Source organism: Epinephelus moara, chromosome 8 (assembly GCF_006386435.1).
Source record: "Epinephelus moara isolate mb chromosome 8, YSFRI_EMoa_1.0, whole genome shotgun sequence".
NCBI classification, from domain to species: domain Eukaryota; kingdom Metazoa; phylum Chordata; class Actinopteri; order Perciformes; family Serranidae; genus Epinephelus; species Epinephelus moara.
In genome coordinates this window covers 8987466-9011627 of record NC_065513.1, presented here as the reverse complement: position 1 = coordinate 9011627, position 24162 = coordinate 8987466, and the positions used below count along the sequence as shown (strand labels likewise).

At 40.1% G+C, this 24162-nt stretch overlaps 1 protein-coding gene across 1 annotated transcript in view; it reads left to right on the top strand.

Annotated features, from left to right (window-relative positions):
- The window catches only part of tacr1a (tachykinin receptor 1a), a 71020-nt gene that overhangs the window by 14228 nt on the left and 32630 nt on the right, over positions 1 to 24162 (top strand). The window contains exon 2 of the mRNA XM_050051225.1: positions 16084 to 16278. Within this exon, the coding sequence (XP_049907182.1) occupies positions 16084 to 16278 (195 nt within the window). The remainder of the gene's footprint in view (positions 1 to 16083; positions 16279 to 24162) is intronic.

Genomic DNA, 24162 nt, shown 5'->3' with positions numbered 1-24162 from the left:
GGGAGACGCCGGCAGCGCTGTGACAGGACGCAGAAGCGGGGGTAGTGCTCAGGCTAAGAGCTAACCCCATCAAACCAGCTGACTCACAGAGGAGTGAGGGACTGCTGCATCACCTGGTAAGCTCCGTGGTGTATACACAAACAATTCATGGTGCTGTGATGAAGGGGATCTCCCAGTTCTGCTCTCAGGATGTGGAGTTTTTGACTGTGAAATGTCAACCCTTTTCATCTTACTATTGCACTATATGTTCTTTCTTATATGTTGCACAAATCGTTTTTAAATGTTTTGTTTCTTTTTGCTTGGGGTATGCAAAATGTCATTTTGTTTTTGAGAAGAGAAGAGAAGTTCCGTTCATAACCAGTGTTGGGTAAGGGTTACTTTAAAAGTAATCAAAGTACTTTACTGTGTTACTTTTTAAAAAAAGTAACCAGTTACTTAACTGCGTTACTCCCTGAGCAAAGTAACTCAATTACTTTAAAAGTACTTCCAATGTTACTCCCTGAGAAAATTAACTCAACCACTTTTAAAGTACTTTTGAGTATTCTACATTTCCTATTGGGCAATGGACCACAGGGCGCTAAGCCTACATTTTTTTGTCTCCAAAATTAAAGTTATGGACCACTTGCCCTTCACTGAGATCCAATTCTTCCATCACAGCCGTCACTTTGACCAGTAGAAACACAGAACGATCTGCTGCCGTAGACAACTGTACAGTATGACAACAACACCCCAGCATTTTTAATATTTCCTCTAGGGATGTTACCACACAGAGTAAAAGGGGGAAATGATGGTGTGAAACAGCAGAGGCACTTTGTCAACCCGCTGAGTTAATGTTACTGTCATTAGCGTCAAGCTAGCAAACAATGGTACATCCTCACGGTCGGACATAAAGTAATAACATTAACAAATAGCGGCAGGGCGTTTACTCACCACAACTGCAGAGGCTCCCAGCTTCATTTGAAACAAACTACATTATAGATGGTCCGTTATTTATTAATCCCTCTGTGTTTATATATTTACTTTTTATCCGCTCCGTTGTCTTTGTAAAGTTAACATATCGCACCGTCATTTCAAACTCAACACTTGTTTCAAATTAAAAGCCCCTTATAACCTCGGCTGAGAGAATCCCTCCATTTTCTAAACAGGCTTTTATTCTGAAGCATTTGNNNNGGGATAATTGGTGAGTACCAGCGTGTAGCGTGTACCAGGCATAATGCAAGTCCTGAGTCTGAAATATGTCTGTCAGCGAGTCCTCCACCTTTTTTAGACTCCACCGTAGACAACGGCAGCATTTCTTCTCCATGTAGCGAGCCACAAGCTCCGTGGCTTCTTTCAGACTGATATCTCCCTTATTAGAACCAAACAGCTGAAGGACCAGCGTTCTAAAAGTAAAGGAAGTAACTGATGTTTTGTTTGAAAATGTACTTAAGTATGTGATTATTCAAACAGCAAGCTAACGCGTTAGGTTACTTGTTACTGCAAAAAGTAATCAAAGTACTCTAACGCGTTACTTTGTAACGCGTTATACCCAACTCTGTTCATAACATTATATATAGTCTGAGTGGGCGGAAGTTCGCTGCATAGATCAGCCTCTCATTGGGCGGAACGAGCCACCCGCTGAAGTCCCGCCCTACCACATCCGGTTGTGTAGCAGTTTTCAACCTTCAACAGGTCCTTTACTAACTTTTGCAGTGTTTGATCTTGTGGGGATGTAGCCATTTTTCTGCCATGGTTCGCGTCCTGTAGGCGATATTTTTGTGGGCGTATTACACCAAAACCTGTTTCCCCCCGGCAATATTTTTGCAAGTGCACCGTTGCTGTGGCACTGCCAAGAATGATTGTGATTGGTTGAAAGAAATAAAAAAAGCCGGGGCGTTTTTTTCTCCAATCTTAAAGTGAGAGTCTGCGCAGCCAGACCTTTCTTTTCTTGAGAAAGGTCTGGTGAGCGAGACTACATTATATATGACAACACAGCATCCAGTTGCTAATGGCTAACGTTAGCCTACTGTAGCGTAGCCTCTGAAACATTAACGTTATCTTCCTTGTGCGTTTCCACTTACTAGTAACGTTAACGCTACTATCTAACGTTAGCACTGTAACCTTATTCTAAAACTCATCAGTCATCACTGACTCTGGTTGAGTTTTAAAACTCTGTTGTTGCGTTTGACTGTCTTGGAGTTTTAAAACTCTGTTGTTGCGTTTGACTGTCTTGGTTGTAATGTTACACTCGCTCTCCTCTTCCGTGTATCTAACGTTACTTTTGCTGTACTGAGGACGTAATGGAGGAGGGGGATGGGACTTTGGAGGGAGACGGGAGTTGTGGATGTTCAAATTTTTGCAAAAGTGCCGTGTGAAATGCAAGAAAGGTAAGAGTTGCTTTAAGACATATTCAATCACCTTATTATTTGAAGTAACAATCTGATTTACATCATTACCTGTTATCACTGACCCTGAAAAGCACATCATTTAAGTTTTGTCAGGATTTAGTACAAGTCTCAACTTACAAAGATTCCTCTGAACACTATTAAAAGCAGACTGCAGCTCCTTAATCACACTCACTAAAGTGTGCAGAAGTATAGATAATAGTGCCGTCCGCATAAAAATGAAATTTTATATTGACAACATTGCAACACAAATTACTGATATAAATTGTAAATAAAATATGGACCATGGAGGGATACCATTTTGTATATTCAAAAAGCTAGAAATACATCATCATCTTGGATACCTTGCGTTCTACCACTCAAGTAGTTTTTAAGGGCTGAACAGTTTTAAAGGACAGCCCTATGTTAACCAGTCTCTGTAACAAAACAGCTTGGTCAACTGCCTCAAAAGCTTTAGAAATGTCTAAGAATAGTGCAGCACAATATTCATTCAAGTCAGTTGCACTTATGATGTCATTTAAAACCTCACTGTAGCAGTGAACGGCTTGACTGCAATTGTAAAAACAAATGCTCTTGTCTCCGAAATGCACTCTGGGAAACACCTTAGTGTAATGTACAGTGCTTTGTGCACAGCTTGTCAGTGTCGGACTGATGATAAAGTGCAAGTGAGCTCCCGGGTGGATTGTTCCTTTAAGGGCACTTCAGTGGGAGTTGTTTAGAGAAAAAAGAGTGTTACTCATTCACAACCTGCCAGCTTTGTGACCACTCACCTGCCTCTTTGACTTCGAAGCTACTACATGCTGCCTTTCACATGGCCGAGGACCTAATACAGTAACAAATGCGAGAGTGATGAAAGAGACTGGACGTCAGCTGAACTTTCACAGAGCTGGACCTATTATATTCACCTGCTGTGGCTGAAGCACACGGCCAGCTTGTCCAAGACAGACCTGGTCACGACAGCAGGTGACTTGGCGCACAGCGTATCAACACCATCATCTTACCCTGGCCTCCTCTCCAGCTCTCTCACCTCTCTCCTTCAATTTCCACTTTCTCTACTTCCTCCCCCGTCTTTTGTCCCTAGAGGGATCATCTTGGGAAGTTATTCTGCTCAGTGCCCACCCTTCTCTTTCTGGCTCTCTGTGCATGAAAAGTGGGAACAATGTGTTTTTCCTCCACAAAAGGACTAGGTGACATGACTAGAAACAGGCGTGACATAGATATCAAAAAGAAGACGATGTCAGTGGGTGCATGAATTAACCTCAACTCTAGCTGGCATCAGTTTCCAAATTATACCATTTACATATCTACTGTGAGTGAAATTTTCCTTTGTAGATTTTTTTTTCCTAATTGAACCTTGAATTCACAAACCATGAGCACAAATATTTCATTTTATTGTAACTACACATGGATCTGTGGTCTTTATGGTTTGGTTATTTGTTTATTTATAGGGGACAGTGCACGTTAACACTGACATTTAACACCGCTCATGTAAATGTGTTGGGTTAGCTCAACAGCTAATTTTCACCAGTAGTACAGACACAATAAAAAAATTAAGTTATTGGGTAGAGAACTTCAAGAAAAAAGGAGATAAAAGATATGGTGTTTGAAAAACACTGAACAAAAATTGAAATGCAACACTTTCGTTTTCCCCATTTTTCACAGGTTTAAGTTAAAGATTTAAAACTTTTTTTTTTATCACAAAAGATTTATTTCTCGCACACATTGATCTTAAACTTGTTAAAATTCATGTCAGTGAGTACTTCTTTTCCAAGACGGTGCATCCACCTCACAGGTGTGGAATATCAAGATGCTGATTAAACAGCATCATTACTACACAGGTGTGCCTTGGAATGGTCACAATAAAAGTCCACACAACACAATGCCACAGATGGCAAGTTTTGAGGGAGTGTGCCATTGGCATGCTGACTGCAGGAATGTCTACCAGAGCTGTTGCCCATGAACTGAATGTTCATTTCACTATCATAAGATGTCTTCAGTGTTGTTTCTGTGAATTTGGCAGGACATCCAATCATCCTCACAACCGCACAGTGTGTGTAACTATGTCAGCCCAGGACCTCCACATCCAGTGTCTTTACTTGCAAGATTGACTGAGATCAGCCACCCAGACAGCTGATGCAACAATACGTTTGCACAACTGAGGATTTTCTGCACAAAGCATCAGAAACTGTGTTCATCTGCATGCTTGTCATCCTTACCAAGGTCTTGACTTGACAGCAGTTAGTCATTGTAAATGACTTGACTGTGCAAATGCTCAACTTTAAGTGTGACTGGCACTTTGGAGAAGTGTTCTCTTCACAGATGAATACTGGTTTACGTTGTACTAGGCAGATGGCAACGTGCAGGCAAGTGGTTTGCTAATGCCAGAATAAGAGTGCTCCATGGTGGCGGTGGGGTTATGGTATGGGCTGGCATGAGCAATGGACAACCAACTCATGTGCATTTTATTGATGGCAGCTCTAATGTAAAGACATACTGCGATGAGATCCTAAGGTGATTGTCATGTCATTCATTCGCATTAATTTGCATTTCTGGAGTGCTCGTCATGTGAAACCCTAATAATTGCATTTGTAAAGATAAAGTTGTACATGTTAGAGTGTCCTTTTATTATGACTATCCCAAGGTACACCTGTATAGTAATGAAGCTGTTTAATCAGTATCTGGTGCTTTAAAAAAAGTCTTAGCCTTTTATCTTAAACTTGTGAAAAATGGGAGCAAACAACAAAGTGTTTATTTATATTTAGGTTGAGTTTAAGTGAACATGTAGGAGGCAGGTGGACTTTAAAGTGACATATATCCAACATGGTCCCAACATGTTAAAAGACAGACAAAAATATGATGTAAAATAAAAATGTAGCAAGACTAGAAGTCTATGCAAGCAGCTCTGTGATGCTCCATAGCTGTCCTTTGAGCTAAATGCCAGCATCAATATGTTAACATGCTCACAATGACTATGTTACCCTGCTGATGTTCCAGTATGCAGGTGTTCACCATGTTTATCATCCTATTCAGCATGTTAGTGTGCTATGTCCTCTAATTTATGCTGTGCTCCATTTACCTCGGAAGTCAGAAGCAAGAGTTGGGAATGACATCACGCCCAATTTCACCAGTATATGTAACAAGTTGGAAAACCATTATTTGGCAGTGGAGTTTGCTCTGGCCAGGTTAGGATATCAATGCATTATGTGGTATTTTTGTGCATACAAACACTGTGGCAACATGTCCAAAGATAAAGGTTGGACAGTCCTGTGTGTTTGACTGATTTAAAGGCACTATGTGTAACAATTTCAGTTGTTCTTTGAAACAAACAAATTTTGCAGTCAAAAGTGTGTCCGCACATGTGTATTTACCTCCATCAGTGTATCTAAGTATGTCCGTAAGCTCTGAAATTCTCATTTACATATACATTGCAACCGGTGTCTCATCATGTATGTGCGCCATCTTGAAAATACAGGTACGTACAGGGACATACTTGAGAAATATGGAATTCGTGTTTTCACTTGTCGGTTTCCGGTTTCCGCCTGCAGGTACAGTGACGAAAAGCAGCAGCAAGCAGGCTAGTCACAAGTGCCGGTGCATTTGAAAAAAGGCAAAAAGGCAACGTGACCGGCGATTTCAAAAAAGGAGGGTCAACATCAGGGTAGCCTTTCCCAGGTGGAGAGAGCTGCTGAAGGAGAATCACAGCTAACAGCTGTTAGCGACCAGCGCTGCTAACAGCGCCACTAACAGCTGTTAGCCGCTGTCAGCGGCGCTGGTTGCTAACAGCTGTTAGCGATGCAGTGTTGCAAGGAGAGGAATGAGGTGTGTGACGTTGAGCCACTTGTCAGTTGTCAAAAGACAAGACGTGATTGTTTCAATTTACACCCGCCCCAACAGTCCTACATTGTAAACACAGCCAGCATGGTGAGGAGGGGGTTTGTCAACTCGCGTTGCGTGTGTCTATGTAGGAGCCTGAATGAATACTCCATGAAGTATGGGATGACATGGTTTCATCAATGTTATCATAGTTTTTTGGTACACAGCAACACAGCTTGTTGCAATACCCGTTTGAAACAGTGAGGCGCTAGAGTGCGCTATCCGTTTGAATGCAATATACGATCTCAACACTAGATGGGAGAAATTCCTACACAGTGCCTGTTTAATGGAACACAGATAAGACAGAAGTGCTAATAAACAGCATATTAACCTACAACTGCTTTCACTACTATTGATACGTGGAACAGCCATCTTGGATTTTGAGGTCAGAGTTGGTGAGGTACTCCTGACTTTTCATTCATTCATTTTCAGGGTCGCCAGACTATCGCAGGGCTAATATATAGAGACAGACAACCATTCATACTTACATTCACACCTACAGGCAATTTAGAGTCACCAGTTAACCTGCATGTCTTTGGACTGTGGGAGTGGGAGTCCCCAGAGAGACTCACACTGAATTGCAAACTCTGCACAGTTCCAACCTGGGAACCCTCTTGCTGTGAGGTGACAAAGCTAACCACTGCACCACCGTGACTTTCCGAGTACAAAATCTGACTATAAGAGGCATTCTAGATGACATTTCCGACTGGGAACTCATAAATTCAATCTTCCCAGTACAGACAGAATGCACCATAACACTAAACACAAGTACAGCTAAGAATGATGTTGATAGTTGTTGGGAATTTCTTTCAAAACAATAAATGTGAACATCTTGGTGGCGTCAGGGGATCACCAAAGTTAGTAGGATCCAGATAACATGGATGGATTGTACATGTGATGCAGCTTCTGTTGGTTTACTCTGAGCTGTACAGGCAGCAGTCCCACACTTCTAAATTTATCACTGCCAGCATGAGATGAAGGACGAGCATTTTGTAAATACTGAATAATTTTGCATGATACGCATTTTGTTCCTAAATTTAGAAGCCACTGCACCAACAGAAACTCATGTTCACTGTCACTCTAAGATGATATTCTAGCAATTAGCGGAGACACGTTGACACGAGAGTGACTGGTCCAGTTTGATTCGTAAATATGTAACACGTGTCTGAGATACAATTTCAGTTTCAGTTTTTCCTGATCTCAACATTTTATGTCACAGGAGGATGGAATTTGTGTTTCACAGATACGTAGTTGTTTCTGTCCCTCCTATTTTAAGGCTATATGTGTTTGTATGTCCTGGTCAGGTCACCGCACACACAGCACATTTTGCATCAGGATTTCTTGCCCTAAGTGAGCAGGAACACATCCACTATTATTTTGACTGTGAAAGACAGTGTCAGTGCTTCTACAAATGCACATCCATCAGAGTCAGTGTCACACATATAGATAATTTTGAACAGCTGCCTCAGAGCCATGTCACCTCTGAGTGAATAAACAACACTCCAATCAACACTTGCCATCTCCTGTCACAGAAAAAATCCACTCCCTTGAAAAATGGCTTTGAGGCTGGTAGTGCCCTGCTTAAGGGCACATCGTCGACTGGTGCATGTTTTATTATGGATGTGATGTTATCTTTCATTTGGTGCTCTTGACTGTTTTAATTATTTATGAAAATTAATTCAGTGACAGTTTAAGTACAGTGACCCTGAAAGCTTAATGCACCGCAGCTTAGCAACACATGCAAAGAGACAAAACACAAGCAAAAAAAAAAAGTTCACAGAGAAAAACAGCTAAATACAAAAAACACAATAAATACAGAAATGCAGGTAGCACAGAGGATAACATAAACTTTTTCCAGGGTTCCTACAGCTTAAGACAGGTTAGATTTAAGACTTTAAAACTTTTTTAATGCCACACACAAAATAAATCTAAGACCGATTTAACATCCTAACAGCATTACTTAGGATTAGGGACATTTTTGCCCAAATGGTTATTGCAACATAAATAATGGTTATTTTTGGTCCAGTGCGGTGTAGACATTCACCCAAATGTTGTTCAGAGATCTGTTGCATCAGAGATGGGGATGGAGGCATGTTGAAGACGAGGGTAGAACAGAACTAGGAAATAAGTGGCGTTTGTTGTCATGTTTTCTTGGCGGTTTTGTGTTGCTGTCTGTGTATGTGGGATTCAACTGCCTTGATTCACATCATGCTGAGTTTGAAGAACTTTTTGCATAAAAAACACTGAGAGTTATATGCATTGCTTTATACTGGTTTCAGTCAACATTAGCAAAGGCATGCGATCGCAAGTGGTTCCCACCGCCAAATCAAACGGGATCAGATTAATCTGAGCAAAGTCCCCAACAAAGGCGCATGTCAAGCATCGTGGACAGGAGGTTCCAGACACAAAAGTGGCTTTACAATGCAACATTAGAAAAAACAATTCATAAAATTCTACTTACCATGTCAGAGCATTCTTACGATTAATTCACAACATTTTATTATCAATAAGGTGTTATTTTAGATTATGCATTTTTAGATTAAACCTGGTTTCCAGGGAAAAGTGATGTGCACATCCAAAATATCTGGAAGAAGTTTACTGCCATGGTTCTAACTTTCTGAGTGCAAAATTGCAGATACTTAGGTTTAACCTGCTTTAATTACTACTTATAGTAGTATTTGTCTATTACTATTATATTTATCTATTTATGTATTTATTTATTTATTTTATATTATTTAATAAGAAATAAAATAAAGAAAAAATAATGAAAAAATAATAATTTTACCCTTAGCGCCCCAAATTCTTTTGTAACTCTTTTCTGTTTGCTTTTTTTGTACTTGCAGGGTGTTTCTGCATATGGTTGATTTTGTCACTTTGCAGCACTTTTACTAAATGCAGGGGATCGGATTTTCGAGATTATGCCTACCTCAACAAGCAAGCTCATCTTCTACCTCAGTGGACACACACTGCTTACCAAGAGCATTTCTCTGTGCACACACCACATAGGCTAAGAACACTCAACCAGGGAAAAGGTGATGCTATGGTGTGCGGCTGGATATTAGTTTTGCACAGGACCCAGGAGGTGTCTGCTGGTTAGTGATGAGACCGAGGTGGCTGAAGGAGTTATATGTATGCATGTGGACAGTAATGAAAACAACAGTGACAATCCTTCAAATTACGCACCACCCACGACCCAGCACACACATATGCATATGCACACGCACACGCACATGCACACGCACACACACACACACACACACACACACACACACACACACACCGCAGGCTCTGCCACCTTCACCCAGCTTATCTCTGATGGGAGGGTTGTCTCTTTTTCTTTTTCTTTTTTTTTATGTAACCTTCTGCAAAACAACAACAACAACAACCCCCTGAGAGGCCAATAATCTAGAGGAAGCAAATTCATGATCAAATTTCCACAGCCTATTTTCAAATGCAATTTGGAAAAAGGACAAAAAATCACTGGCAGGCTTGAAGGCAGGCAATTTCACCTGTCGCTTTCGCTGCTTCCCTCTTAATCGCTTCCGTTTCTTCAGGAAAACAGCGTAGCAGCCTCATGTTGTTTATATCGAACTGTTGCATTGCCATGGCAGTTTAGGTGCTATTTGTGGATAATTGGAGGTGTATGTCATCCATGCTATCCAGCACTGGCTGCCCATGCTGCCTGCCACCTATTGAAAAGGTATCCTATTGAGAGGAATGTGATTTTGCTCACAGACAGATATTTGGAAAGCAAAGTCTCAAAGGTGTGCTTTCCAAGATTTGAAATGAAAGGGAGTGAGAGCAGAGGTCTCTTTTGACAAATCAATAAAAGTGAAAGACCTCTGCACTGGAGCAGTGGTTGTTGGGCCTTTTTTTTAGGTAAATAAAGAGTGTTCATGTAGCGATATGCTGGAGGTGCTGGAGTTCAGATCATTCTGTATTTAGTGGAAAAATAATTAAACTGAACTGAGACACTAAAACTGAAACATATTTAAATTAGATGAAAAGTGGCCTAGTGTGTAAAAGTGTGCATGCAGCGGATGGTTACAAAGCTCCTTTGCAGATTGATTTTCTCACTGTTGCCCTGAGGGAGCTTGAATTTATGACTTTCCATTTGTCTTCCATAAATTCCACTCTTAATGGGCAGAGTACCATATAATGCCATGAATGTTTAAAGTAAGACATGAAATATACTCTGAACTATTTATGTTAAATGACTCCCTTGATATTGCCTGACCAACCCTGTCTCCTATAAATTAACTTCTTTTACATCTTTGATAAATCAATAACAACGTTCAGCTCTAGTGCAGGAGAAAGTGACAGTCCAGCCCAGTCGGCAAAAGAAGATGTTGGCAATTTGAGTTCCGCAAACCATGAACACTTTACATTTGCATGATTCATGCACATCAAATCAAAGTGATGTAACTTTGTCATCAAAAAGTGGAGGGGATGGGTGATGGTGTTACACACTGGCGAGATGCCTGCCAAGCTACAGACCACTGTTTGAGACCAACACACAACAAAATCAGAGTATTTTTAGTGAGTCATTGCTATGTTTTCAGTGGCTGTTTAGGCACCAAACATGGGTGTTTTATGGTGACCCGTCACTGTGCCTAAATCTAACCACACATTAACCACAGTATTGCTTAAATGTTATTCAGAATATCCACTAAATAATACCATGCAAATGTAATGAACCAGTGGTTTGCAAAATGTACAACACCAACGTTTTTCTGGCAATTTGGTTGCATAGTCATACAGTGCAGCAATGGTGGTGAAAAGCATTTGCTTTCAACCCTGTTGGCTCTAATGTTTGTCCTGTACTCTGGCTGATGCTCCTCTCATAGAGGTCTTCATGGGTCCACTTACTGCTTAGAAAGGGAACCAAGGACCAGATCCAAATTACACTCTGATCAGGTAGGACGTCAAATGGATCCAACAGCATTCAATATCAGACCTGATGACATTGTACGTTGTAATCACTGAAGGAGAAAATGCTTTAGGGAATAAATTTGATATGTTAAGAACACCTTGAGGGAATGTCTGTCAAATTCTGCAGAAACATCTACTTGGACTCAGCGATGAACTGATAAGGTACTGAAGGTAATTCTGACCTCACGTCCATCCCATTCTTATTCACATAACATCTCCAGAAGGCCTTGAGGAAGATTCCTCAAATTAGGCACAAATATCCACCTGGACTCAAGAATGAACTGATTAGATTTTGGTGACTGAGGGTAAAAGGTCAAGGTCACTGTGGCCTCACAAATCATGTTTTCTAGCCATGACTCAAGAATTCGGATGCCAATTATGACAAATCATCACACAAATGTCTAACTGGATAAAATGATGAAGGGAGGACATTTTATATCCAAAAGGCCAAAGGTTCTTTTTGGGGAGACATTTGGTCAGATACTGAATTGGTGACACTAATCTTTGGTGTCCAGCTTAAAATTTTGCAGATTGTATAGCTCTTCTGTTCTGACAGGTTGAAGATGTGTGTGAAGCATCCACACTTTAGAATATGTAGCTTCTTTGCAGCAAAATGCAGATTTGAAGCATTGTCTGCTGTCATAGCTACGTATGATTCTGGACAGACAAAGGTGTAAACTGTAACTGCAACTTAACTGGTCTGCAGAGGCATACAACTGGGAGGTGGTAATTCTGGCTTCTATTATTTCTGTAAATTGGTCTTTGAAACATAACAAATTGTTTTCAGATTAGTTTCAATGACTTAACTTTCATTCTTAAGACATTATTATATTTTTGCTTTTTTCAAGCGTGGCTGCATGTTAAATGTAATTATATCATGCTGGTGTTGGTTTTAGACAAGTCTGTTTCAGATCAGGTCCAACATTTTGGATCTGATAAAACAGTTAAGTGTAGTTTTTACGCTTTGGTTATCTTCACAGAGTAAATACACAAAATATGACATGCTAATTAGTAAGATTTAGAGGTGCTGCTGGGCACATTATGTTTCCTCTGGACAGAGACCATTTCCCCAATGTCAGTCTATATGCTAAGCTAGGCTAACCGACTGCTGGCTGTGGCTACATATTCACAGTATGAAAATGGTATCCATTTTGGATTCAGTCGGTACTGGATTCAGATTTGATCATTCCTATCAAATCCCAACCCAAACATATTTTGCTGGTGCAAAGCAGTGAACATCTCTTAGTAATAGGACAGTTTTGCGTTTCCTCAAGCATCAGCGTTTCTGTGTTCCTTTTCTGAAACATATCTCTTTAAACCCATTTCAAACCCACACAAACAGTCTAGATTCTTTCATTTTTCTTGATAAACTTTAGTCTTCAGTCATGGCAGATTGAAAGCCCATTACAATGACTGAACCTTTACTGTTGTCTGCTCTGGTGTAGAGGATACACTAAATCTGAGCCCAGTGCTTGCATGCATGCCAGCAGGGGTGATGATGATTTGGGCTGTGAAGCAAGCAAAGCACGGTCCTCTGCAGGTGTGTGTTTGATTCTGACATCAACAGCCCGACTGTGACTCACCTACAAGAAAAAAAGCCACATGGCTGCCAGCGCTGTTTGAAGCGGAGCCAAAGTAAAGCCAAGGCTGTGCTCTCCAATTTTCAGCAGACTGCTGGGAGTGTTTGATTTCAAAGGCCTCCTCTTGTCTCTGATATAATTAGAGGGAGAACGTCCATTTAACAGATTAATTTGGGTTATTAGCAGGATTAAGCCTTTAATTAGACCTCTATGGCTCAGGATGGCATTTCACTGAAGAGTTTTGCTTTAAGGGAAGCCAACAAAAATATTAACACTGATTTGACTGCAGTATACAGTACATGTTTTCAGACTGTATACAGTCGAGCATGACAGTATGTAAGTTCAGTGCTTTTTATATACACATATAGAAATGGAAAATGTGTCCGTAAGAAATTATGTTAAATCAGACAGCACTTTACTGGATATATAGCTTCCAGGTTATTGTGTAATTAGGAAGAACAAATAATGTTTAAAGAATTTAAATGAAAGCAAATCAATACAGACAAATTTCTGTTAAACTTAAATAAAAAAATCTGCTGTTAGTAACAAAGGCACTTAGGTGAAGTACTGCATTTTTTCCTCACACCCTGAAGTATTGTATTATTACTGAGGAAATGGATTCAACTAGCCAAAGTGTTTTAAATCCATTTCCTGATCAGACTCTGCGTTAATGGTGTACAAGATCATTTTAAGTTATTCATGCCTTGGGTCGCCTCTCTGATTAGGAGCCTGATTATGACATTGTGATATGATTACTCGAACGCCAATGGGAATCATTTGATCATAGATATTGTCTACTTCATAGCACACACTCTTTGTAATATAAATGTGTTGATTTATCTCACGTTTATCTGAATAATCAATTTTTCACTCCTCTATGACTTTTGGAAAATCAAAGCTTACCATGTTGTCTGAGCTGTAAACTTAAAAAAACAAGCCTCCTTTTAAATGTTTCAGATGCACGGGTGAGTGTGTGTGAATTCTCATATCCTGCAGGTTGTGTTTCAGTGTGAAGTTTGAGTCACACTGCAGGGGCTCTATTTTCAGTTTCTGAGTCTTACACAAATGATCACTGTTTACACTTTGCCTACATCAAGGACCAAAATAACTTGTGATCGCACACTGAACAATAAATCCTCCATATGTACAACGTGTTATCCTCTCCTCCAGTCTGCCTTTAAGTGAACAATCAAACACACTAACACAAATCAGATTTATTTGGTTAGAGATGATTTATAATGTGTACTTTTGGCTTGTAGATTTAATATTTCAATATAATGGATTTGTGAGCAGTCTAAGTGTGATCTGGCAACAGTTCCCTCAAAGCTACAGTTACTGTAACAGATCATATTTTTCAAATCAGATGACTAATATCCGTGTGAATTTAACATTGTCTACTGTAAAGTGAGTAAGCCAATGACCACCATAAGGAAAAAAATACACCCAAGAAAACAAATTCTGTCTCTCTGAACAACATTAATTAATGCTATATTTAGACCTACTACTTCAAAGACTGTTCTCATGTACAATGCAGTGAGAAATCATTTAAACAATCACACAATTTGTTGTGTTGGCTTTGTACTGAAACTGTGACAATATGGTTAAATTGTTGGCTGGGGGTGTTGACATCCATGTCAGAGAAAAGTCCTTCTTATTCATTATCTTTGCATTTTAGGGGACACAAGGTTAATCATCAAGTTTTAATGAATTTGAATAAGACATCATATTAAATATTTGGTGTCAAATCCCTTGCAGTCAGTGAGGACCTGAGGGCTCTGAGTCACAGACATGAGCAGACCCTTGGTATCTTCACTGTTTGTTTTGCCAGACCTGCACTGCAGACAGCCAAACGGCATGCTTGTTTTCATAGGATTTTGATTTTAGTCTGGTCTTCAACACGTAGAGACGACTGACATGATCAGTCACGGCAGCCATTGCCTTGCTGCATCATCTTAAATTTGTTCACCAAATATGGATGTAAGCACCATAAAGCTAAAAGTCATCACTTTAAGCTTAAATGGTCAATGCCAAATATTGCCATAATACCATCACATATAGTAAGTCAACATTTGTTAGATGAGAGGATCAATATCACTTTCATGCCTGTGCAACGAATATAATGCAACTAGAAGCAGCCATTTAGATTAGCTTAGCTCAAGACAAAAAAATGAGGGAAACAGCTAGCATGGCTTTGTTGAAGAGTAACAAAATCTACAAGCATCTCTTAAGCTCAACAATTTCTTAGACTATATTTCATTTGTTAAAGACACACAAAAACAAGACCATGATATAACACTACCACCAGCAGCCAATTAGATCAGCTTAGCATAGAATAAAGACAGGAAACAGCTAGCCTGGCTCTGTTGAAAGGTAACAAAATCTAGTAGTGCCTCTAAAGCTCAACAATTTACATGTCATGTCTGGTTTGTTTAAACAGGAGCATAAAATGGACTCTTCCTTGGTCGGGTGCATTGTACCTCTGGGGAGAGCCAGGCTAGATGTTTCCCTGTCTCCAGTCTTTATGTTACGCTAAGCTAACCAGCTGCTGGCTGTAGCTTCATGCATGATAAAGTTTTTAAGCCTCCACGCCGTTGATAGCCTTGGCTGGAGGCATTATGTTTTTGGGTTGTCCGTCCGTATGTAGGTCTGTACCTGCCCCATTCTTGTGAACAAGATATCTCAAGAACGCCTCAAGGGAATTTTCTCAAATTTGACACAAAGGTCCACTTGGACTCAGCAATAAACTGATACGTTTTTGGTGGTCATAGGTCAAGGTCACTGTGACCTTGTCTATCTCATTCTCATGAACACGATAAATGAACACTTAAAGGGAATTTCTTTCAGTTTGACACAAAGGTCCACTTGGACTCAACAATGACCTGATTGGATTTTGGTGGTCAAAGGTCAACATCAGTGTGATCCTGCATCTGTCTCATTCTCATGAACACGATATCTCAAGAACACCCTGAGAGAACTTCTTCAAATTTGGCACAAACGTCAACTTGGACTGAAGAATAAACTGATTAGAATTCTGTGGCCAAAGGTCATAGGTCAAGGTTAGTGTGACCTCATACGCTAGTTATGACAAAACTTTACACAAATGTCTAATAGGATAAAATAATGAAGTGATGACATTTTGTGTCCAGAAGGTCAAAATTAATTCCAAACATTTTCATTGGTATGAAGTCAGCCTACTGCTTACCATGGCAAGCAGTGAAGTTCTAATAAACCATAGAGCAAAAGGTGATCATACAAACTGCAGTACAACAGAGGTGGTGTGACTAATATGCAACTTCTCCCCTTTGCCCCTGCAGGTACATGGCCATCATCCACCCTCTGCAACAGCGCATGTCGTCCACAGAGACCAAGGTGGTGGTGGGAGTGATCTGGGTGCTGGCTCTCCTCCTGGCCTTCCCTCAGTACTACTTCTCCAACACGGACCAGCTTCCCGGCCGGGTAGTGTGCTACATCGACTGGCCTGAATACTCTGTGTGTGACTTCAAAAAGATGTGAGTCTCTCTGTGGAACAGCTATTCAAATAGTCAACAAGCCCTGTTAATTACTTTTGAATTGACAGCAAATGTGGGAGGATGTTGTTTGTATCAAGTGTAAATGAGAGAGCATAGCGAAAAAGCATGGAAGCTTTTTGTGCTTTGTAGTGAATAAATTGAAGCCACATCATAGGGGATTTGTATTCTCCCTCAACTGAAAGGCAAACAAATCGAGCTGGATGGGAGAAAAGAACAGTTAGATTTGATTGAAGCGTTACTCCACCATTCATTTTCGATTTGTAATTCCACTATTACAACGACTAAGCTAAAAGAGAACAGTTTACCAGGTGCTTTACAGAGCAAAACATTTCAAGATATAAAACTAGGACAATACACAACTGAAAAAACAGGAACAGAGAATAGGTTTTGAAAAATCGGTTTTAAAATCTATTTTAAAGAATGAAAACAGTATTTGCAGGTTCAAGCACACATCTTCAAAAACAATTTTAGTTTTCAGCTTTTTATCAGACATGCCTAAATTTGAAGTCTGAGTATAACTTTCAGTTGCTAAAAGTGGATTAACCACATAACCACATGTCTATTCAATTCTTACTCAGTGCCCTAGGTTAAAGCTGAGAACCATGATTCCCAAAGTTCAGCTTTTCACACTCATGTTAGCTCACAGGCACGTGTCCATGGCTTTCATCAGTACCATGGGGTCCATAAAGGGTGCTAGGGTGTCACCCATCCTGCAATTCCAATTGTGAAATGCATATTTTAATGAAAAATCTTTTTTTTTATTATTGTGTGAAAATCATTTCACATAAATCATGTATACAGAAAGGGCTTATTTTTCTAATGGTGGTAATTGGTTGACACCACTTGCAAAGGTACTGGATCTGGGGCGGTACATTTTACGTTCTCTGTGCAGTTGAGTGGCTTTGGGATGGATTATGTAAAAAATAACTTGGGTAGGTTGACAAAATTTTTGCCTGGTTTATCATAGTACAGACATTTTTCTTATTCAAAAATGTTTTTTTTTTTCAATATTCATATCATTGGCTAATAGTGATGTTTTTAAAGCTACCTGGCAACACTTAAGTAACTAGAGGGCTATTTGACCAGAGGTGCGCCTGTCGGTTTATAGCTGGTCAGACCAGCTAGTAGTCAGTTCAACAATGGCTAATATAACGAACAATTATTTGCTGAAAACAGAACTGATTGACTGCTCAAAACTGGAGGACACTATCACAAAATCTCACAGTGAAAAATTGGACAGGACCAGCCAAAGAACTTGAATATTAGCAGCCTTCTGGGCGTGACCAAGGGAAGTGCTACATTCAGAGTTTTGCTCAAGAGTTGTATCAAAGGAAACAGTGCCATTCTGGATGTACCAAAAAGCATGCTCTATTTTGTTTCCTATACCTGCTGTTTCGGAGACCCACATCTGACAAAGTTGGACAGACATGGGACAGATTTTCCGAAAAAGTAAAAAAAGATTAAGAAAGCAAAATTCAAATGGAAAACCCAATGAAACTCAAACACTGCTAGCCAGCTTAGCGACAGCTATAGGGTTGGCATCACTTAGCAGTAACAGAGCTGTACATTCATATATTATTGACTGTGTCATATGATTTTGCATTAAGTGGCCACAATGAGAGCTGTTACATGGCGAACCCTGGGATTTTTAATGGACTGGTGGTGTTTGCAACTGAATTAGACGATGTGCTTGGTTGTATGCTGGCGATTACGATTGAGCACATAGCAGAGGAGATTAAAAAACGTGAACTCTTCAGCCATTCAGGAAGAAACTATTGATGTGTCGCAACAGTTTCAGTTAGTGCTTGTCCTGTGTCACATAGACAGTGCCCATCAGGTTCAGGAGCACCTTTACAGCTTCACTCTCATATACCATCATGACAGCTCCCCAGAAGTGAAGCAAAAACATTTCAATCATCCCCTGGTAACTGGCTTAAGTATAGGTCATAAAGCGCACCCTCTTTATGTTAGCAAATGGAACATGGGCCAAACAAAAAAATCAAAGTACATGTCAATTGAATTTACAAGGTTAAATTCTGTCTTTCTGATAACTTTTAATTAGTTATTTGATACTACAAAAGAGGATTTGATGTCATGACAGACAGCTAACTGGACCAACTGGTGTGCTTGTGATTAATGGCCCTGCTTGCGATTGGTTGGACAGGTAAATGGGTGGGAACTCTATTCTGCGAAGGTCACTGCTGCGCAGACTCTGGCTCAAAATGACATCACTGGTGCAAGATGACAGCATCCATATCCAGAAAAGTTTGTCTTAATTTTTGTACAGTGGAAGGAAGTGGAGACAGTTCGTCCATCTTTATGTACAGTCTATGAAACACACTCTCAATGTAGAGACTGTTGCTACATCTTTTCTTGACCTGTTAGAAGAAATTTTGCCAGCAGAGGAGATATGACAAACTAATAGCCCAGACATATGACGGCGGAGTGTGATGAGACAAGAATCCATTGGTGTGCGTGAGGCGATACCAGATGTGAATAATTTGCCCAGTATGGACATGTGCACCAATTAAATCTAGTCATACAGCAAGTAGCTCACCAGATCCAAAGAGTGCGCTGTTTTGTTTTTCCACCAAATTGAGTTAATTTTTTAACTTTTTTCTTGGGCTGGATGATGTGGCACACTGCAGACTTCCAAAAGCAGCTCCAACTCGCTGTAACTTCCAGTCCAGGCTGTCAATGATGTTCATGAAGACAGAGAAGATTTAATTAAGTGCCTTCTACAGTATGAATACTGGGCAGCCGCAGTTCGATGCGAATACTGAGCGAGAGCTTGATAGATTACTGCAATTCTTAGAAGACTGGGAATTTATCTTCTTCTTGGCTTTGTTTCACTCTGTTTCTGCCAGCTGCAGAAAATAGATATTGACATGGTGTACATCCCAGGTGTGCTGAAAACCTTTGTTGACAGCATACAGTGTGTGTGAAGTATTTGTTCCAGTCTTGTGCAAAGAGAGCACACAGCATCCCTCACAGTGGCCTCCTCACTGTGAAGATGGCCTGACCTGGAAACCTATGGCCAGACTGCCACTGAGGTGTACAACATTGTTATGGCCCATATCAGGGAGCAATTTGGGTTCACAGGACATCTTCAAAGAGCCGCACTGTTGAAAGTGAGACTCAAAAAGCAGCTCCCACAGCTCTCAATTGCACAGCTGATGCATATCCAATGATAACCAAGGTGAAACTGCACACTGAGCTCTCTCTTATCTTCGACAGAGAGGAGTTCAGTGTCTATAGTGGAGCTCTACTCTACCTCATAGTGGAGAATAACCTCCAGCTAACCTTCTTAGAGACAATCCACCTCCTTCAAATTCAGATCACAACCCCCATGACAACATCGGAGGCTGAGAGAGGTTTCTCTGCCTTGAAAAGGATAAAAGCATTTCTCCGAACCTCTATGTCCAATAAACATATTAATACGCTCACCATTTTGTCGATTGAAAAGAGACTCTTAAAATGTATTCACAGTTTTTAGAACAAGGTCATAGACAGATTTGCATCCTTGAAACGATTACAGGCCAAGTTGAATTATGAGTGATCTATATGCTATACGAAAAGAAACATGCTGATAGCTAAGAAAGAAAATGAACCTGTGAGAAAAACAATCAAACTGGATATTGACAATTATGATTGTTTTGTATGTGATAACACTGCACAGCAATTAGTTTTTGATGCTAATTTTTGTGTTCAATTCAATGATGTGCTGTTGCCATAGACCGTCCAAGGTAATGGACGTAGCCAGTATGATGTCACCCACTGGCTTGTGGACTCCTGTTTTGAAGCTGAGTTTGGACTTTCAGGCATCACTATCTTGTTTTTATTTTGGAGCAAGAAGCACCCATAATTTGATGCGAGGGGGAGCTGTGGAGAAGGATCTGACTATAGAATCGTGATGCCTCATAGACGGCTGTTCTCTATTATGCAGTGACACTGCATTGTATTTTATCTTTAAATTGCCCAGATTTCCGCGCGATCAAACAAATTGTGCGGGCCCTAATGACATAGATGCCCCAGATACTATGACTTTTTTATTCATGTAGTTACTATAACTATTATTATTATCATTATTATTACCACTATTATTATTATGTTTATTTTTTACAACCTAATGATGCCTACATCATAGCAAATGACCTGATTTCTCGGTTTGGATTCATACTTTTATAGGCTAATTAAATGGTGCATTCTGTTTAAACTTAAATGACAATGTAAATGATAGAAAACTGGATTAAATGACAAATAGGCCTACATCTATAAAAAAAGAAAATAGCATCTAACAAATGCAAAAAAAATTAACAGAAATAATAAACATGACTATTTACTAGTTTTGTTGTAAGATATATTGTAGTTCTCATTTTAACACTTGAATTTACGAACCAAATATGGTCATCTTAAATGGTAACATACTTTCCGACTGCTGTAGGCTTTTGTAAGTGGTGCAATGTAACTAAGTACTCTTACTTTACTCGAGTATTTCCATTTTCATACTTTATACTCCTAATCTACCATATTGCAGGCAAATATTGTACTTTTTTTGTCACTACATCTGTAGTTACTTTGCAGATTAACACAAGTAATTCAGATCATAAATGATGTATTATTGTAGATTAAGCCACCTGGCAGTTTAGTGGGTGATCAAGATGAGCTTCACCTTTACCAGCTGTCACATTAAAGTGATGAATACATTAATCATGTTAATAATAATAAATTAATTCTTTTCTAATAATATAATATTTGATTCTGAAACAAACCATTTGTATGATCAATACTTTCACTTTAGGGCACTTTCATATTTTGATGCTAATAGTTTTGTTCCTTTACTAATGTTACAGGTCATCTGGTTTCCCTGTTAACATGTGACAGCAGACGTTGTGGCGTAGTGGCTGTGGGTCAGGAGGTAGAGCGAGCTGTACACTAATTGACGTTTCAATCCCCAGCTCATCCAGTTTGCGTGTCCAAAAGAAAGATACTGAACCCAAGAGTGTGAGTGTGTGTGCATGTGAATGGTTAACTGAGTGGTAGCCTCAGCCGCCAGTGTATGAATGTGTGTGTGAGTGGGTGAAAGTGCTGTGAGAGGTCGGAGGACTAGAGAGGCACTATGCAAATAAAAATCCATTTACCATCCCCAAGATGACAGGAATGTCTGTAATGTTTGTGAATTCGGGGAACATTTTATGAAACTAAAAACATATGGTTATATTTTACCTGCAGCCCCTGGCGACCTCTGTCCTGCCAACAATGCTGACACTGCTGTCTTTGCCAGGGAACAGCGGGCAGGCAGGTGTCAGATCTGTGCAGACCACCGCAACAAAAACACTGACACATCAAAAACAGTATGATAATAACATCCAAAAAACGACAAGATTCAGTGACATGAGAAGTGCTTTCAAAATGGGCCATCTAATGTTTTGAAATACAAAAATGACCAAAAAAAATAAATAAAAATCAGAGCTGCCTATTGGATTGTTACCATAGCCCCACCTAGTGGAAAACACCACGCTACTGGTTATTACTCTCATTGTTAATATTGTTGCATAAAAATTAAAAAACAAAAAACAAAAAGACAGTGCTCAGGCAAACCTCTTGCCTCATATAACACCAGAGCAGAACCTAATCTGAAAAACCTAATGTGAACAGAGACCTACATGCCCACCCGGCCCGACGGTAGTTGTTTATCAACCCAAAACAGATTGAGGTCAGCCCCCCATGCACTATGCAACTTCGCTAAAAGCCCACTTTGCAATTTTGCCTTGATTCTATATGAAAGAGCCTGTTCAAGCATCCCCTTAGGTGGCCGAATACAGACCTGATTTTACATTGTTAGTCTTTTGAATTGCAGCAGATTTTGAGAGCTTAGCCAGAGGGCTGCACGGAATGCAAATTATTAAACTACAACGGACAGTCGGGGGATTTTACTCCCAAGGCAGAGAGTTTCTCTGATTCAGAGTCATGCAGGGTCAAAGTCTGATCTTCAGCTGTGTATTCAGTAGCTCAATTTCTCCCTAAGTTTACAGCATTATGATCTGCTTTGTGTTTGATTGTGGTTATTTTCCTTCATGCAGCAAACACCGTATTTCTGTGATTCGTTTTTTATATGCTCTCTCTAATGGGCCATTTAGAGGAAACATCTGAGAGAGCTAGCAGCTATCTAGTGCAGCACAATAATAAGTTATATGTTTGTGTATTTTTTGTCTCAAAAGGGGGAACTTACGAGAAAGAATCCAGACATCATAGTTAGAGATCCCCTCCAGACATGTTGTAAATTAAAAATATAAAAATACACTATTTTTTGTTTTGTTTTTCAACAAAGTTCAATCACCTCATTAAAAATATCTTAAAATTACACTATTCCTAAAAAATAAATTCTCAGAATCTGTGAATATGTGAATATTGTTCATTCCAGTTTAACAACTTGACACTTTACTGTGAAGTCCATTCTCAGTGTTTGTGCACTTGAGGTTTCATGTTTCTGCAACACACTTAAGTCACATGCTGGATCATGTAGGGACCACTGGAACTCCATAGATAAATTCATCCATTTGTGCGACTTAAACTGAATTTTTACTGTGAAATGTAAGCCACAACGTGGACTAACTTTCCCACAATCCTCGATTTTTCACAACTCCACTTGAGCTCCACCCGTGACCTTAGTGTCCACAGTGACCATAGGTTACTGTAGCCAATGACCTATGACGTCATCTTATCAACAACAACAACAAAAAACAGGTCGCCCCGTTATTCTTTCTCTCTCCAAAGCAGCCGAGGTCGCCCAAGGAGCCGCAAAGCAGGTTACTGGCTGGAGCACATCACCTTTGCCGGCTGCCCAGCCCCAAAAGCTAGGCTACATGAGTAAAGACATTTGGTCAATGAAAACAGAACAGAACTACTAAATTGGTCTACATTAAACACTCACATGAAACAAGGGAGATTAGCATGCTAGGCGTTATATTAGCATGGATGTATTTGCCCCTAGTTTAAATAATTTTTTCTCAATATCAACTCACCAGGCAAACCAGCTACTCGGGACATGGCTTCCAACGCCTGCTCCTTTTGATTCCGGTCCCTATATATAAACAGGCTCGAATCATAAAGGACTCAGTGTCCAGCAGTGATTAGCTTCTCTCTCATTTTGAAGTAGGAATGAATGTGTGGTAGGAATTAAAGTTTCCGAGGATGTTCTCTGGGTTTCACACAAGCGATGGACATCAACTTTTCGATTGGTGGCTGGTCATTTGCAGCCGAAATGCATCATAGCTAATTTGCATAAAGTTCACGACTCCCCAACTTTCATCTGACGCTCTGGTCGCCAAAACGCGGACGCTTTGCAGCTTTTGCAGCGGTGGTCGCCAGTGGCCATTGAAAATGAATTGAATCGTCGCCTTTGCAGCTCTTGGTGTGCACGTACAGTAACTCCTTCCACCAGATGGCTCTCCAAACTCCATCGTTTGCACCGCACTTTTTAATGGCACTAATGCGAGACCTTGCCTATCCCTGATTAATTCAGCATGCACCGCTAACCAAGAGTAAATTAGTTTAGCACTGCACAAATTGTGCTGGTTAACCTAACTTTACAAGCAAACAAAGTAACAACGCAAGTTAGCACTGAGCTGCAGGGAGAACAAAAGGAGCAACTGGAATCGGAAAACAGCAAAGCAAAGACGGCACTGAAATCACAACCAGGTCTCACTCCGAAGCCAATCCGGCACTTGGGCAGTGACTTCCGGCATCAGACACTGATTAAGAAACGCTGTCCTTTAACGTTGGTATGATATGCAGATAATCGCCATTAGAGTTTAATGGCATGACTGGGCATAACAGTACACGACCAAGCACAGGACTCTT